Source organism: Ruditapes philippinarum, unplaced genomic scaffold, assembly GCF_026571515.1.
Source record: "Ruditapes philippinarum isolate M1 unplaced genomic scaffold, ASM2657151v2 ctg1055_1_1_1_1, whole genome shotgun sequence".
Lineage (NCBI taxonomy): Eukaryota > Metazoa > Mollusca > Bivalvia > Venerida > Veneridae > Ruditapes > Ruditapes philippinarum.
In genome coordinates this window covers 13,447-32,796 of record NW_026856538.1, presented here as the reverse complement: position 1 = coordinate 32,796, position 19,350 = coordinate 13,447, and the positions used below count along the sequence as shown (strand labels likewise).

Here is a 19,350-nt window from a genome sequence, read left to right as displayed (position 1 = left end):
TTTGATGTATGTTTAGACCATTAATATGTGTGCAAAATTTCAGATCATTTGCGCACTTCGTTTTTCCAGAATAATTATTCAAATTGTAAAAAGTGACCCAAAATGAAAAGCGTTAAAAAAGCTTTTTACTCAAATCGGGCTAAGAAAAGCATAAAAATACGATTTTCAATTTATTTCAAAGTATATTTCCTAACTATCTTTGCATATATTTCTGTTTAAAGTGCCCCAGCTCATTTATGTAAGAAATTCAAATGTTATGTTTTTAGGCTTTTAAACCTCAGTTGAGTCCCTTTAACAGATAGGAAAAACATGAGTAAAAAAAAAATATATTTGACGTCTTCTATGTTCTAAGTAGTCATAATGATGTTCTCAAAGTCATTATTTTATTGCGATATTTTATTGTCATAATAATGTTTTGTATACTAATATATGCACTGTTCGTTATCTTGTGAATATGGTTTTTATGTCATCACGGGCTTATAAGCATTATATGATTGGAAGGAAAATGTCCTTGACTATAACTTTGTCTATATCTGACGAAAGGCTTATAAACTACCAGAGTTCTGGGGAAAAATCATACCAGCTTGATAATTTCTCTGAATTTCTTATCACAGTATCTTATTTCCTGTAAAACATTCTGCTAGCCTTCCAGGAATTTCAAACGGCAAACTATATAACAGTGAGTGTCTAAGAAATCTGGTAAACATTTGATGGAATAATTCTGAGATGGAATGGATTAAATTGTGTTTGCTTGTTGGCAGCATTTTCGGTTCTTGCGAAGGGTTTGTATTTTTTTCATCGACTTTAGAAGATACAATATTTATAAAAAAATTACTTCAATAGCATTGTTTCTTCATAAATATTGATTTATCCCAATACTATGTTGATAAAATTTGATTCATTAATGCATCGATTATTTCTTACAATTTTGTATAATAACTGGCTTTTTCTACATTGAAATGTAATATAAATTGTCGAATATATTCAATATCGATGAACATCCGGATCATTTCAGCTTTGTATAAACATATCAAAAAATATATCTGGGAAAGTCGTGATGACAAAATATACAAACAATCCGAATATATCTGTTCACGGTCTCGTGATATAATTACAACTACACGTCTCCAGACAACTGCATAAATGATTAGTATAAATGTTAAAGAAATATGATTAACCCTCGATTAGATTGATTTTTTAATTTCTTTTCATATGTCAACCCCGTTACTTACTTACGTAGTAAGGTTTATTTCTTTGTATTGAAAATTGTACTTTTTGCTATAGAACATGTTGTTTTAATGCAATAATATTTTTGTATTTATAGCAATTGTAGCAACACTTTTTGACTCATTGCATATACTGTCTGTATATAGTAAGTTTGTAAGACTCACTTAAATCAATACATGTGTACACTTTACAAACGTTTTACTTCTATAATAACCAACTAAAAGGTCATTGAAATATCTCCCTGGAGATTACTTATATACTACTAAATGAAATATTGTCAGATATTGATGAAATAAAATGTGTATTTTCATTTGCCGTATTTTCACTATAAAAAATTATTTTTCACTGTAGTGAAACATAGTTTGTGTCTTGCCGGACTACTTTCTTCTAATTTCAGCTAATAGGGAAAGTCTTGCAAAATGTAATGTCAATAAAGAAAAAATCATTCTGGAAACAGTTAGTTAATAATTATCTATTACACGAACTTTTCTATCTACAACGTTACGAGGGGTTAAACCCCTTTTTTTCGAGGAGTTTCTGTTAATTTTTACAAATCACATATTTATCTTCTTACATGTCTTATCTTACACTATGTTATGTATACAGCATAGTATACATAGAGTTAATTAATAAAGAAAAAATTGTATACTTATCATAAACAGAAAATTCAAGTTTTTTTCTAGAAATACAGGATTTTTTATCTTGTTCTATGAAAGTTATCATATTTCACTCGTGGCTACCGCCACTCCTGAAATATTTATTTTCATACCACTCGATGAAAATAAATGTTGTATTTGAAGAAAAATCTTGCATATCCGCTATTTAGTGTTTGGTGCAAACACCACCAACAAAACATTGTTCCATTTTTTCACAACTTTAAAGTTGTTTTTTATCGTGTGTAATGTAATAGTTTCTGAAACGTTACGCATTGACCAATTACTTAAACAAATTTTTGTTCCTTTTGCCTTTTGGTTGTAAGTACAATTATAGTGATAAAGTATTTTATATAAAAGTCAAAATTCTATTGTGTTTTCATTTTGCTACGCTTATGACAAATAATTTCACATTCAGTGCCACTTTATTCAGGTGATAGGCATCTAACATGCTCTAAACCATTATTTCAATGCAATTAAAACACGTTTGCCTTTTCTAAAGAAGGAAAAAAATGAAAACGAACAACTAAATTTCTCTTTATTTCACGAAAGTAACTAATTAAAAATATCTCTTTATATAAAAACAATTGTAAGGGAGAACCTTGCAATAGCTATATTGTCCAAGCGAATAATGAAATATAATACGCTCGGTACACTCATTTAAGGACATCTAGGTAAAACAAGTTGGAATACAGCTTGGCAGAAACAACACGAGCGATGCAACCCTTTACAATAACAAAATATGAAAAACAAAATCATCAAGGAAGAGCGGCTTTCAACAAAATCAGAACAGGGCACAAGGCAAACACAAACTTACATTCATGGGGGATTTTTTATTTTTTTTTTATTTCATTTTTTTTTTCATTTTTGAGGCATAGTGTCAGTTCTATAAACATTGAATTATGAACATCCTAGATCTATCTCACTATTGATAATGCTCGTATGTCATTGTATGTCTTATTTTTCAGTGCTAATGATTATTATTTCGTGCTTGCTCCAAACGTGATAAGGTTTAATAACCCAGAGACAGTACTAGTCAATATATTTGGCAACAGTCAAAATGTACAGGTATCGGTAAGTACCTTTGTTATTATTCTCTAACTTGATTACCCAGTATGATTGGCGTCTTTTTGGTGTTGTTGGTAATTAACCCTCCGAATCACGACATTAATTTACATTGAATTAACTAGACGAAGGCGTCCTTTTGACTTTTCTTGTAATTGTTTTATACAAAATTGTCAAGAGGGTATAACATTTTAATACTTCTGCTTATGGCAAAAATATTTCCAATGACGATTCGCTAACGACAGTTGATGAAATGGTATTTGTCCTCAACCATTCAAAAAACAAATTTATTTGGTTATTTCTTGTTGGAAAAAATAGTTTCCTCCAAGAACAGTATCTAAGAATTCTTGAAACACTGATGGGCATACTTGGAAATCTATGATATCACAGGAACTTCATTGTTACATTGTTTCCAAAAGAAGCAAATGCAACAAGGAAATGTATATAAGTAGATTATGATTTTAATTTCAATGAACGATTTTTTTATTATCTATATTAATAAACAAATATTAATAGATCCCTTTTATGATGATTATTGAATAATGCTAACACAAGAAAGGTGATATATAACGAGATTTTAGTAATATTGTTTTTGTGGAATTGTCTTATTTTTATTTAACGCATGTTTAAGGTTTGACTCGAGTTCAGGGGGATGTCTTTTTCTAAAAGAACTATTACAGTTTAGGTAAACCCTGTCCTAGAAAAAAGCCTTTCTTTGGTTAAACCCCAGTCGTATAAAGAACTTTCATTGGCTATACACCAATTCTAGATAAAAATTTCCTTGGTTAAACCCCTTTGTAGAAAAACAACCAACAACTTTCCTTGGCTAAATCCCATCAGTAGAAAGTGGTTCCCTTCGTGGATGGAACTTCCTTTGCTAAACCCCAATCGTAGGCAGTACTTTCCCTGGCTTAACCGCCATTGTAGAAGGAACTTTCTTTTGATTTAATTTGTTTAAATTTAATTTTTTACGCTTGTTTCAAGGTTTGGCTTGAGTACAGGGGGAACCCTTTTTCTAAGTCAACTGTCACCGTTCCAGATCAGGGTAAGTTGATAATTTATATTACAAATTGATATGAAATTATTTACTTTATTTACAAACTGTGTTTGTTTGGGGAATTTAGATAAAAAAAGAACTTATTGGATTAATTGTTGTATGTCTCATAGCTTATCAAAATTTCTTATCAAATATGCAAAATAATTTCTATTACAATTTTTCTATCCATTTAATGTCCATGGATTTTATAGACAAATGTCTCGGTGTGTTTTCAGACTATTTCCGTCTCTGTAAAACAGTTGCAATAAGATACGATAAGACATGTATTCTCTATATTGACATGTGTTTGTTTGTTTGTTTGTTTCATTTTACGCCTTTTTCCAACAGTATTTCAGTCATATAGGCGGTTGACATGTGTAAAACAATAATATGATACAGGTGAATTAAGAGTAACAGCCTTACCACCCGGTTACCTTGTATTGAAAAAAAAACATCAAAATATCATAATAAGTAGTATAGGGGACGGTTTAGGGCCACGACTGCGCATGCGCGGCGCCATATTGGATTCTATTTTTAGAATAACATTATCGTTCTATTTTTAGAATGACATCATCACGTTATAAATAGAAATAAATAATATCCCCCGGAAGTATACGGAGCTGACTCGTATACCCGATCTTAGGGCTTGAATCGCGGACATTGAAGGTCAGGTCCTCGGCCCTAGACGGAGAGATAAATATCCTCATTTATAAAAGAAATGTCTGTAAATAAATACCTGCTTAACATTTTAATTAATAAAAGCAAATAAACTAGAATTAAAAAAAATACAAATAGCTTATGTTTTTTAATATGGTCAAAATAAATAATATACATTGAATAAAAATAGTACTTGTTTACTCCTCGGCGGTCCGAAACCAAATGACACAAATCATCAGTGTATTATTTCTAAATGCTCTGATCACGAGTGTAAAGTCGCCACAATGTATGGCGTGTGTTTATTTAGGGACGGAAACACTAACAATGGCCTATTGAAATGTTAAAGTTAATCCCTTTAAAGTAGCCACTCGGTCTGACGTATGTTTATTTAGGGACGGATATGCGGACAATGCTCCATTCAACTGTCAAAGTTTATCCGTCTAAAGTAAAAGCGGGTAATCAATTATTTGTTGAAGTGTCAGTTTACCACTGGGGCATAATTTTAAACTCATTTTGGAAAAGAAACGTTTTAAAACGTGCAAAATTAAAAAAAAAAAACTATTATAACCGAACAAAAATACAACAAAAAAAGCCTTTTTCGTCTTTTGTGCAACATTTTACGATATACATTTTGATTTTTTTCGCATCAAATGATAGACCTGACAGAATGCTTCAAAATAAACCCTAGGTTCTCAATTCGATTTTTAGCTGTTTTTAAACCATTTTTTCAAAGTTCATAAAACCCTTAGATTTATATGCCGTTTGAAAGATCTCTGCCAGTACATACAGAAAATGTATTATTATATAGATCTATCTTTTACTGTTTCTGAGATAGGAGAGTTTCAATATGGCAGACAAAATCACTCATGCGGAAAAACGCGCATAACTTTTTCGTTTATGAATAAAACACAGTCATTTTTGGTATCAAATTGAAGGTCTTGACGAGTACATTCTGACGCTGGCGATAGTGAAGTTCATACTAGAAGTCAAAATCAATCATGCGTAAAAAATATATATTTTGGTTGCAGAAAACACGTTTTTACGCTTCAGTGATTTCAGTTCCTGTCCAATGGCTTTTTGAATAGCGTCAGGTAACAGGTTTGGTAAAATGCTTTCCAACGATACCAAACACGTATATATTCGGTCAAGTAATAACGAAGAAATCGATTTTGAAATTTCTGTGACGTCACTTCCGGTGAATTTAAACTCGAATTACTCAAAAACGGTAAAAGATAAACCCATAAAACTATATATTTTCTTAATCAGCGCGACGAGACGAATCGATTGGTAAACAGTTGTAACGTTTTTATTGACTTTCGAAATTTAGGGTTTAAAATCGCTCTTGCGTCATAACTCAAAAACGGCTGAAAATCGAATCGAAAATGGGGGTGTAAATTAAAGGTAATGAACTGTTCTTTCAATTGGTAGTCAACAATTAAAAATCATATCGGATTCGGTTGCTCTAGTAACCAAAATATATATTTTTTACGCATGAGTGATTTTGACTTCCAGTATGAACTTCACTATCGCCAGCGTCAGAATGTACTCGTCAAGACCTTCAATTTGATACCAAACATGACTGTGTTTCATTCATAAACGAAAAAGTTATGCGCGTTTTTCCGCATGAGTGATTTTGTCTGCCATATTGAAACTCTCCTATCTCAGAAACAGTAAAAGATAGATCTATATAATAATACATTTTCTGTATCTACTGGCAGAGATCTTTCAAACGGCATATAAATCTAAGGGTTTTATGAAAAAAAATGGTTTAAAAACCGCTAATGGGCCATAACTCGAAAACAGCTAAAAATCGAATCGAGAACCTAGGGTTTATTTTGAAGCATTCTGTCAGGTCTATCATTTGATGCGAAAAAAATCAAAATGTATATCGTAAAATGTTGCACAAAAGACGAAAAACGCTTTTTCTGTTGTATTTTTGTTCGGTTATAATAGTTTTTTTTTTTAATTTTGCACGTTTTAAAACGTTTCTTTTCCAAAATGAGTTTAAAATTATGCCCCAGTGGTAAACTGACACTTCAATAAATAATTAATTACCCGCTTTTACTTTAGACGGATAAACTTTGACAGTTGAATGGAGCATTGTCCGCATATCCGTCCCTAAATAAACATACGTCAGACCGAGTGGCTACTTTAAAGGGATTAACTTTAACATTTCAATAGGCCATTGTTAGTGTTTCCGTCCCTAAATAAACACACGCCATACATTGTGACGACTTTACACTCGTGATCAGAGCATTTAGAAATAATACACTGATGATTTGTGTCATTTGGATTCGGACCGCCGAGGAGTCAACATCGTATGTATGTATTTTACGCAGATATTTATTAAATTATTTTACAGTAAATGTCCTTATTATTATTTTATATAGAAACATTATTTGACAGAGTCATAATATCGAATTAAATTGAAAATAAATTTCATATATTTTGTTATATGTTAAAATTTTTATTAAGAATTGTCTTATTTATAGTATTATAGAGAGTCAATTAGTCAGTCGGTTTTCAATTATATCTTATTACTTATGTATTTTCTTTTATTTGGAATGTTTATAGAAAAACACATTTAAAATGATATATTAATATTTAGTCAGTTTTTATTACTAATTAAAAATATAATCAAGCCGTTTACATTTTTTAAAAAGAGACTCTACTTTATTCGAACAATGATTTTATTAATTGATATGTGTAGTTAAGCACGTATTTATACAAAGGTTATCTGTAGTTATAATAATGGTGATTATCTCCCCGTCTAGGGCCGAGGACCTGACCTTCGATGTCCGCGATTCAAGCCCTAAGATCGTGTATACGAGTCAGCTCCGTATACTTCCGGGAGATTAAAATGAAGTTCTAAATATAGAACGATGATGTCATTCTAAATAAGGAATCCAATTTGGCGCCGCGCATGCGCATTCTTGGGGCCAAACCGACCCCTATACTACTGTACTACTTGGCAAATGGAATGATAGTTATAATTGTAAATTAAATAACTATCGTGTGCCATACTCATAAACATGGTTTAACAGTATAACAGGTTTCTAAACTCGACTGCTTTTATGCATTGCTTGTTATTTGATTTTGCGCGATGTTTTGTTGTCATTGGTATAGACTTTGCAAAACTGCATTTTCTTAGTAAATTTGTTTATGATACTTAAAATGACCACATTTCCAATCTATTTTCTCCTATTTAAGCTTTGATGGGCATGCACTCTATACAAGTATTAGGCCAGTTCTGTTCGATTTAAAACAAATAAAAACCTTTTTCGGAAAATTTCCCTTTATTCCACGAAAATAACGTCTACATATCTCGCAAAACATACTCCTGAATATCGTGCCTAACAAAACAATGAGAAACCTTCCAAAAGTTATAATGCCCAAGCGCAAATTACAACTTTTACACACATTAGGGCTCTTGATGATTTCGAATTAGTTAGAATATAATTTAACCGAAACAACAATATCGATGAAACGTATTACAATAACACACTGATATTTATTTAAAAATTTCCTATATCCTGGCATAAATCAATCATGTTTGTATGTGTATGATATATTCTAATTGTGGACCGCATGCTGTGTTTTTACAGGTTCAGTCATTGATAAAATTCACTTACCCAGACCTTTAAGTTAAACAATGTTTGTCCTAGCTTCATTCTATACAAATTGGTTTCATTTGTAAATGTTTCTTTCAATATTATTCAATTGATTTCAGCATCCCCAGTTTATACAACAGTAAACGTGACAGAGTCGGATATTTTCAACACTGTTATTAAAGACAAACCAAGAATTATCAATCTTTGCTCACAACGCGGAAACGAGAACAAAATATGCAATGACGTAGTACTCAGCTACAAGACGGGGTATTTGATCGTACAGACGGACAAACCTATATATACTCCACTACAGAAAGGTTTGTCTTACATATTATTGCGTCTAAAGATCCTGTATGTTGTAATTGAGGATGTTACCACACTTAAGTGAACTTTTATATAAATTATGTATATAATTATGCTTATAAAACAATTTTCAAACATCGAAGAATATGTAAAATATGTACTATAAATAGTTGTGCACGTTATATGTCATCATTAAAATATATGCATTCATTTATTATTGAAAAATTGGACTTAGAGTTTATAGAAAATGAATTTCTAATTACCTCCTCTTATTTACATGAAATGTTAAATTCGGTAATATCTGTAAAAATAATGCTTTTTGGAACTTACAATATTGATTAATCTTAAATTGAGCATCATATTTATGATATAAAATCATAAAAAATATGTTATAGGATCTTTAAAAATTGTCCATAATATTGTGTAGATGCGCAAACATTTAACCTATTTTTTGTCCATAAAATGGCGGCAAATATAAATTGGAGGGTTTAAAAGACGATAACATGGAAAACACGACCAAATATGGAAAAAGTCATAGGGTACTGTATGAATCAGTTCAATTGTGATGATAAGCGACTGCCTGGAGGTAAAAAGTTTCATGGTGGCAAGCCCTTTGACTCTGGTACGCGGTTAGAATACCCAGATTCCGCTTAATATTTCGCCAATATCATTTGAAATAACAATAAGGTTTTATTCGAATTAAATGCATAAAACTTGTTGTAGTGCAAAAGCTGTTCTTGACTCAATTCCCTTGCAGGAAAATCTAAACCCTGTTCCAAAAAAAAAATGAATAAAAAAATGACTATATGCAATAGTAGAAAGAACTTACCTAGGTTACACCCCGTAATAGAAAAAAAACTTCCTTTATGCTAAACCCCCTATCTTTTTTTAAAATCCCTTCGTAGATAGAACTTTCCTTTGGTAGACAGTATTTTCCTTGGCTAAGCCCCATCGTAGGAAAAAACTTTCCTTGGCTTAACATCCATCGTAGAAGGAACTTTCTTTTGATGTTTAATTAAATAATCTCTGGGTTCCCATTATCTTTGTGCAAATTTTCATAGACTAAATCTGTTGTGAATATTTTGTAGAAAAAAGAGAAAAAACCTAATGAAGTAGGTTAAAAAGATTATAGCCGATGAAAGATTATCCGATAGAAGGGTCTCTGCACTTAGTTCTAAAATTTTGACTCTTATTTAATGTTTCTCGAATCACTCACAATGATGTTTGCTGTTTGTTTCAACCTATATTTCGTTTCGTAACTCTGCTTCCATCTATGAAGACGTGTATGGAATGAGTTGTTACGCATATTGTTACACACACGCGCACACGCGCACACAACACACATACACACACACACACACACACACACCAACACACGCACACACGCACACACGCACGCACACACACACACACACACACTGCCAGGTCTTTTGATGCATAAAGGGGAAAATTTGTACCTTATTGGAGAAGTCATCAGACCTCTCCACAGTGTTCAGACTGATTGCTGGCGGCATCCATTTTTGCGTATCTGATTGTAGTGAATGAATCTCATTTACAGCTTAAAACCATTAGGAGCAGTCTACAAAATTTGTTTTGCGCATGCTCCGTTTCAAAATACGACTTAACTTAAACGAAAAATTAACATCGAAGTGAACGAATCGGTACATAGAAAAATCGGAAAATATCATTTACGTTACTTAGCGCTACGTGGATGTTTCATTTCGTTCTAATCTTTTAAACTGTATAAATCGATTCCAGTATTGTTTTCTGAATAGCATTTTACTATTTCATGTTCCGATAAATAGTAACAGTGACGATAAATAGCTACAGTGAACATTATAGCTACACTATTATATGACCGAGTGAACCGTGTACCGAAATTTTGCTGCTCCTTAAACTTTTGAACCGGTATGACTAAGTAACGCAGGCGCAAACCACACAAATTTGACACAAGTTTTTTTTCTTAAAGTATTGTGGTTGGAGGCATGCATCTATTCTTCATATTCTGTTTATTCCAATCAAATGATATAAAACATTTTTTATGTAAATCCTGGACTTAAAATTGTCTGATTAACATACTTTATGCGTGTTTTGAAATGTTTCCATATACTTACCAAAACATTAACCGAAAATTTGCTTATTGAATTTTACAAGAAAATTTTATTTTGATACTACTTTTAATATCCATATCATTTATCTTAAATTTAGTTCCCTTTGACGAAAAAGTATCCCTAATGCGCCAGGAAAAAGGTCCATTTCTCCAGCATATAATCTTTCATATCATTAAAAAATGAAGTGTAAAATAAACTTTCATTATGAAACTATATATTCAATTTATATAATAAATTATATTTTGTTAAATAATTGTAATTTATAACCATTCATTGTGTCTTTTGTCCAAATATTTTCAAATTAAACAAATCTTCTACAGCAGCAAAAAGACCTCTCGCAAACTTATCTAATAATGCGCTGTTTTTTTTACTTCTAGTGAAGATAAGAGTTTTAGCCCTTGATGAGTCATTGAAGAGGGTGTCGGGTGATCAATGGCAATTACATCTGGACATCGTCGTAAGTTGATGCATGAAGAAAAGAATAATTTTTAGTACATCGTTATATCAGAATAAAATGTGATGAATATCCGGAACTAGGCAAATGTCTTGTTTACACCAGCTAACCTCCTAGTATAAACACTTTTACCGTTGTGGTATCACGGTTTAGTCCATCTGTTGCGCTTATTTATGTAAATCCCGGGAAAGATTTTTTTATTCCGGAGTAAATCTATTACAAAAAGAAGCGTAATGGAAAAGCTTTAAGAACTGATGAAATGTTAAACAATTTTCATAATGTACATGTATCTTTGTTTAATCAGAGTGGGTCTAAATGGTAAGACATAATTTTTTTATGGGATATACCGCGGGAATATTACCTTATTACTAATGAAATTACACACTCAGCGTTTCGGACAAAGATAATTATATTATTCACCAATCAAAATATTGTGCTTTTATGTTCCGTTAGTCAGAACTGTTATTACGTAACTTTATACATTTCACATTTATTAGATTTAAAGATTTAAAAAATTGTTAAATGCAAATTAAATATTTCCGAGTATTTGCAAATTTTTAAAATACATATTTTATTTTACTATTTACAGAGCCCCTCAAACCTGACTCTTGGAAGAAGAGTATTTACGAGCACAAGTTCAAGCGGGTTTTACCAAAATGCCTTTTCCTTACCGCCTTACCCGGAAATTGGAACATGGACAGCTCGTGCCTTCTACGGCGGCCATGTATGTTTGTTCTAAATCAATTAATTAATTAAGTACAATATTCTTTATTATGCTTAATTTATTCACGACACAGTGTCCAACTGTAACTTTTCCAGAGAGATACAGTTATTGTTATCAAATGACCTTCAATTTACATTTGAATTGTACATATTTCTAGTATATGTTTGAAACCCTTTGTTTTGATTGACTTTCATTGTAGATGACTACTACTATCGAATATTTCTTTGCTATTGCATTGTTTTGAATATTGGCTTGTTCTTTTCGGGAGACTTTTTCGGGTAGTTTTCGAATTGTTTTTACGAGTTACGCATTGTTTTTGTTTATGAAAGTATAATTCTCGATACTTAAATAATACAATTACGACCCGATGTCCAAGTGGTAAGTACAACGGAAATGCTATTTCGTCGATATAATTTGATGTCAATCATATTTTAGATTTCTTTCATTACTTTTTTTTCTTGGCAGTTTTGATTTTATACAGCAAGAGTAGATGAAGGCATAAGTTTAACTGATAATTATTTCATTTCAATTTTTTGATAAATATGTAGCTTATTAATTTCAATTAGGGACACATAAAAACATTGTGGTCAAGTTTAATATAAATTAAAAAACAATATTATAATGCTTCACCATGTGTGGAACGTACAACCTTCAATTTGTAACTGAAAGTCTAATATCTTGTCCCTGAGGCAGCGAAATCCGTATGATTTACTTCGGAATCCAACATTTACCTACAATCCCTATGATTCAATTAAATTCGCAATCTGATAATTACCTACAATCCGTCTGATTTACTTCTATCTACAAAACGTCATTGAATTTTCAAATGTCTCAGGTCAATATTGCAGAACAATATAACCATTTTGTTACAGATGTTTCAGATCTATTTCATTTGGTACATGTATATTCCTATTGAGAGCTAACTAGCTACCGTACTGCAAAACAAAACTAGTATAGTTTTATGACTAATCCACATGTAAAAATAACGATAGCATTGGTTTGAGTTATAATGAAATGCTACATGAATATTTTGTTCAAGATCATTTTTACGGTTTTTTCTTTTTAGTATGAAACAGTAGCAAGATCCCAATTTCAAATTGAGGAATATGGTAATGTATTTATTTGATTCTTATTATGTATATATGATAATCATGTCTGTTTCAATGCTTAGGCAAATTTCTGCTGTTGTATAATGCTTCCGTTGAAGATAAATTATAAAGACGTACAAACTTCCTATAAAGTTTGGAAATTTTTTAAATTAAACTTGAAGGTTTTGTTGCCAGCTCCGCTCAAAATTCCGCGACCGATAATTCTTGAACAGGATCAAACCTTTACAAAATATATTATCATTGCTAATATACTAAAAAGTTACCAAACATTTGATTTTTGGCAAAGATGTTAACTTAAACATCGTAAACATATTGTTGGTTCTAGTTTTGAGACACATGCGTCAAAATAGAACAAAAAATATCTACAAAGTACGTTTTCTTGGAAAAACCCTTATCTATTAACCAATCTGCGCACAATTCAGCTGCGATTTAACATTTTCCCACGAGTAAAATTTATCTCGTGATATTACGTTCCGACTTCTTTCAAACAACAATTCTGATTTAAATTAACTTAGTGAATTATCATGAATTAAATTTGTGAATTATTCTATTATTTTCATGTTTTTGAATTATTTTTTACAGTTGTTTCTTTGCAATAAGCTTCATATTTATTTGTTTATGTAAATTTACAAGTAGATGCAATGTATACATAAATGTTGCTCTATTTTTTCACCGATAAAATTAACATCTTTTTCTGCAGATTAAATGAGTTTATTTTCCACAGTTTAGAAACCATTAAAAAAATCACGCATGCGTGTTAACGAGTCGACTGATTTAGCAGTTGCTTGAGCTGTTACATGTTCTTGTTCTACTGAGAATCGTTTCCCTTTTTATACTCTTGAAAGTTTACTTTTCGAGCTTAGAGTAGATATATGACTTAATTATGCCTTCAAAAACGAATCTTCAGTTATAGATTAGTAAATCAAACGAGGTACACAAAAGTTCCTTTATATCAAAATATTATAATAATACAGATATCATCATACCCCGATATTTGAGCTTGAGCGCTAGTTTATTTCTCGTTAATATTTTAATATTAATGTCAAATTAAAGATAAAGAGGGTGTTAACAATAGGCCCATATATTTGTACACATACGTGATAATTTTGTCCAAAAGAAATAAATGGTTAGAGATTCTCAGAATTCCTTGATTATGATAAATTATCTTCTCCGTTTTATGTTAATTAATTTGTTAGAGAACTGGTGAATTACATGCAGTTCGATTTACAACGTATCAACGGTTAATATTGAGTTATCAACAAATATTCGAGAACCACATTTACCACATGGTTTTCTCATAATATATACGAAAAAATCATGAGATCATGTTGTCACACTGACTGCGGGGAAGTAAAATCTACTGTTTAACTGATCTGAATGATGTTTAAATACCCTTTTTGGGTGGGTTTAACCTCGCACTATCACAGTATAGGTCATATGACGACTTTCCAGTTGTACTGGTACAGGAAGACACCAGGTACCCTTCTGTACATTATTTGAGGCACAACCGGGCACCTTAGTAGAACCTTGGCGTTCCGTATGTTTAAATGAAAGGCTGTAGGCATTTGCTCATACTTGCTTGGAATCTAAGGATCTTTTTTTAACTGCATGCCTTCAAACATTTTTGATGATTTATGTTATTAAACGTTAACAAAAAATCTTTCTGTATATCTTGACAGATATGTTTGGACTTCATCTATTTCGTTATTGTCTGCTGCAAAGTTATACAATCGAGCGTTCATTATTTCTAAATGAACCTCATACACAGAAGAAACAAAACATATTACCTTTGCATATACATTATTATACGCCGGCCTCCAGGCCAGCGTGTGATATGGTATACATAAGATAAAAATTTCATGGGGAAAAATTGGTCTGTGTGTTTGACGTCATCAGGCCAAAACAAAATGATCTTGAGGTTCTGGTAACATGCTGAAAAAAAATATAGGGTAGATATGTCGGAAATACAATTTATTTTTTTAATTAGTACTTTATTAAAATTAACTGTATGTCGGATATATAGACTATAAGATAATCCATTTTTGCAATAAAATGTTCTAGGTTAGGTGTGGAAATACAGGATCGGTCAGGTTACTGGAACCACAAGACCATTTTGTTTTGGCATAATCTCGCGAGAATTGACATTTAAATTTTTTTTCAAACATGAACGAATATCAGCATATAGTTTAGTTATATTATGATTATGAAAAAAATACGTGATGAAATAATCTAAAATGTAAAAGAAATGCTTTTATTTAGACACGTGATTAAAGTTCTCGCTAAACAAAAACAACATCCAATGAAAATGCGTTATTTACACCACGTGGTTTACATACGCAACCGTACCTTATTTGGCATGAGGACTTAGCATATCCATAAATAACCTACACCAATAACCATAAATGTTTATGACTCAGTTGCTTTAGAAGATAAACTTTTTTTAAACCAGTTTAGAAAAGATGGCCAAGTTAAGCATCCTTAAAAATATAATTCTTTTGTAGTAGACTGGTTTTAAATTTCAGAACAATATTTATAATGAGTACAATTTTTCAGTCTTGCCAACATTCGGTGTCACCGTTGACGTGTCACAGCCATACATTTTGATGAAACATCCCAATGACTCTACGATTGACTTCACAGTCATAGGAAAGTATGTACACATTTATACTATAAAAGATATAATCAATATCAGTAATCAATTCATGTTACACAAACTTTCAATATTTACATCATTAACTTCCAACCTTCCTTGTTGATTTTTGTTTCATGTTAGATGATAATTTGTGTAGCTTCCGATCCCCTGCTTTATTGGATGTCTACCGCCACTTGCATCAATAATATGCATTAAGAGGAACAACATGAACTATTCTTATAAGAAGCACTTATGTGCAAAACATGTGTTATCATTGCAAGTGCATCGTATGTGAACGGATTAAGGTATTTTTGCAAGAAAAAATTATATGAACAATACGAGATATTGTTGCGAGAACAAAAAGGGGTTGTGTAAACAGAATGAGGCATCATTGCAAGTAGAGGTTGTATATACAACATGAACTTCTATTGGTTGTATAAACAACATGAGCTTCTATTGGTTGTATAAACAACATGAGCTTCTATCGTAAGTAAAGGTAGTGTACTCACCAAGAGTTTTATTTATAAATATTTTTTTATTAAATAAGATATGTGTACGGAAAGCCGGTAGCAGGAAAAGCAAGATTGTCTTTCAATGTAACATATGCGAATGGGGAAAGTAAATATCTCTTTAGCATGGACCGAAAAGAAGTAAGTGAAATTTATACTAGTCGTTTAAAGTACAACCAATAAAGTCCTTGTCATGTCGTACGTTTGTGGTAAACTTCGTGTTTATACTTAGTTTGATTTTTTTGCATTTATTTTTGTATTTGTGGGTGGCGAAGGGGTAAGAGCATTGGCAAGAAAATGTTATTGTTTACTATTAAACAGAGAAGGAGACAAACTGGTTAATATAATTATACATATTCGTATGTAAAAAATGTTATATGCATATTGCTGGAAAAAAGGAAACTAACATATTAAAGAAAATATCTTACGAAACATTTCATGAAGAAAATCAACATTAGATCTCAAATGCACATTCACAGTATAAAATGCATTTTGTTACATATCGATGAGGGGCCTTCCTGATCAGTTCGTAGAGACAAACAATCACTCGCACCTCACCGTATATTTTTGTTTGTTTTAGCTTGAACGGGGTATAGCTGAATTCAGTGTAAACATTGTTGGGTCTGAGGAGCTTAAGAAGTTACCATATCCGGATGGAGGTCGACTTGTAGCTATTGCTACAGTGTTTGAAAGTGCGACAGGGAAAGAGGAAAACATGTATAACGATGAAACAGTTTTCGCTAGAGAACCATTCATTTTCAAATTTACTAGATCTAAGCGATTTTTTAGACCAGGAATGGGTTACTATTTAAAGGTAACTTAGATATTTATTTTGATTAATATTGGAAAAATAGTTGGATATGTATCTATCTATATTAAACTTCTCTCGAGTTCACTCCCTGGACGTTCTAAGTGTTATGGCATACGAGAAAAATGAAAATGTCCATAGCAGTATTCAAACCCACATTCTTTTGATTAGAGGCAAACTGATTATTGATCTACAAGGTACTCTCTTATGAGTATTATTTGTACACATTGCTTACAGGTTGATGTGAACATGCCAAACGGTCTCCCTGCTAAAGATCAGAAAATAACAGTGGAGCAAATTAATGACAATGGTGGGGTTGTTGAAACTGAAGAAGCAAAGACAGATAGCGACGGACAAGCACTTGCTATTTTTGAGAATACAGCGCAGAGTAACCGTCTTAGATTCAAGGTTAGTTTGATGAAAATAAGTTTATGTAACATTACTAGTAAGGAAAAAACGCAATATAAAATTAAAACACATTGCTTCCAAGAATAGTTTTTTTTTCAAAAAAGGCTAATAATTATGTCTGCATATTTTTGTGAAAACAAATTGTTGGTGATTTTGGGACTTCTTGTATAATATTGTTGCTGATTTACATCCAATCTTTTGTCACGAATTGCGAAATCACGAAGATACGATAGCAAACGACATATTTTGTTATAAAAATAGAAGCGCATATCTTACATAAGAATATTTTTAAAAAATATATCCTTACTATCATGGTTGAAACATTATATTTTCGCATAACAGAATACAGTGATAATTACAATAAAGGTATTTATTTAACAGGTCATTGGATCACGTGATGCACAAAGACAAGACAGCGATATATTTGAAGTTATAGGGTATGATGATAAAAACCAAATTCTAGTGGAGCGCGTTATCACCGTGAGTTTTTTTTAAAGGAGAACAAGTATTGTATAAGACTCATGCACAAAAATGTGTCGTATAATAAAGTATAAATGGTAATAATCTAACAAGACTTTGTTTTAAGACTTGAAATAGGCTTTCAGAAATGAACGTTTCAAAACAATTCTCGTGTTAGATTATAATGTGTTTAGTTATTTTGCTTGTTGTATTATCATGTAAAAGTTTATTAAGGAAATAACCTTTTAAATATGCTCTTTAACAACGTAATCTAAACCTTATTATGTATTCGTGTATGTTATGCGATTGTCTGTAAATATAAGATAAAAACATCAAGATAAGATAAGTGTATTAAAGATATATATAATGGCCTTGACGGTTATCTGTTTGAAATATTGTAAATATTTTACTATTTGTTTTTGCCAAAACTACAACTCCTCGGTCTTATATATAGTTTACGTTTAATTTTCTACTGTTTACTACTACTTTTCTACAGCAAAGTGTTACACAAGTGATAAATTATTAAACACGCAATACAATTTGTGACATGGGCTAAATCTTTTTTATTGCCTTAGTAGTACGACGTCGCAAATGTAAATGTACCAGAATTCATTGTCGTGGAATCATAACTTTTATTTACTTTTCAACATTTATTATATTTTCAGGACGACAACATTATGTTAATGAATGCCTTCTCAAATGTACAGCTCGGAAGTGCCGTGTCGAGTTACACTGGAATGTTGTTTGTGGTGGGTTATTTTCCTGTAATTCTGCATGAAACCTTAACGCAACTGGGTTTAACAAACGTATTTAAAATCCATTTTAACATACAAACATTCATTCAGTTCTAATGTGTTACCGGTTTGCAGTACTTTCACTATTTGAATTGTCATAGGCTGTTGATAAAACGTTACGATTGAATTTACAACTCACGGCTGCTAGCTGACGTAATTACTCGTGATAATTGTATACAATGCCGAAACAAATGTTCGGTACTTTGATTTTTTAGGCTGTTTTAGTGTGACACAGGGTATTAGTTAACCATGTACAAGTGTCAGGCCGTAAAACTATGTGTTAATCTTAATATCTATTTTTTTCGTTTCAATTACTCGAACAATGAATGTTCCGAAAAGTATTTGAAGAAAATGGCTTACATTGAAATGATACAACAGCTGCAATAAGACGGAGAAAATATATTTAGTTAAGGATTATTATATTCCGTATGTTAACTGTATTTTATTGACCTGGTTTTAGGTTGTAACAAGAGGTAAAGTTGTCCATGCGGTTTTCAAGCAAGCTAGCAACAAAGCAGTCGAACAAATTGATGAAATTTTGCAAGAATTAATCAATCCCACAGCAAGGCTGTTGGTGTTTTACGTAGACGAAAACTCGCACAAGGTTGTCGCAGACTCTATCAAAATTGACGTTGATGCAAAATGTAGAGGAAAAGGGGTATGTTTATCATGCAAATATATATGCAACATATATGCTTTATTTCTAAGATAAAAATGAAATATTAAAATAAAGGTATAAATCATTCCTCAGATGCGTTTATGATGGACCTCCTCGAATATCTGTTAATTT

General features: G+C 31.6%; 1 protein-coding gene across 1 annotated transcript in view; it reads left to right on the top strand.

The window, feature by feature from the left end:
• Nucleotides 1–524: 524 nt before the first annotated feature.
• The window catches only part of LOC132746902 (complement C3-like), a gene marked incomplete at its 3' end in the record, with an annotated part of 29,820 nt that continues 10,994 nt past the window's right edge, over nucleotides 525–19,350 (top strand). The window contains 14 exon segments of the mRNA XM_060736175.1: nucleotides 525–782; nucleotides 2,849–2,954; nucleotides 3,930–3,990; nucleotides 8,369–8,566; nucleotides 11,041–11,120; nucleotides 11,707–11,841; nucleotides 12,908–12,950; nucleotides 15,504–15,600; nucleotides 16,130–16,232; nucleotides 16,672–16,905; nucleotides 17,137–17,307; nucleotides 17,689–17,787; nucleotides 18,432–18,515; nucleotides 19,021–19,218. Coding sequence (XP_060592158.1) covers nucleotides 727–782; nucleotides 2,849–2,954; nucleotides 3,930–3,990; nucleotides 8,369–8,566; nucleotides 11,041–11,120; nucleotides 11,707–11,841; nucleotides 12,908–12,950; nucleotides 15,504–15,600; nucleotides 16,130–16,232; nucleotides 16,672–16,905; nucleotides 17,137–17,307; nucleotides 17,689–17,787; nucleotides 18,432–18,515; nucleotides 19,021–19,218 — 1,665 coding nt within the window.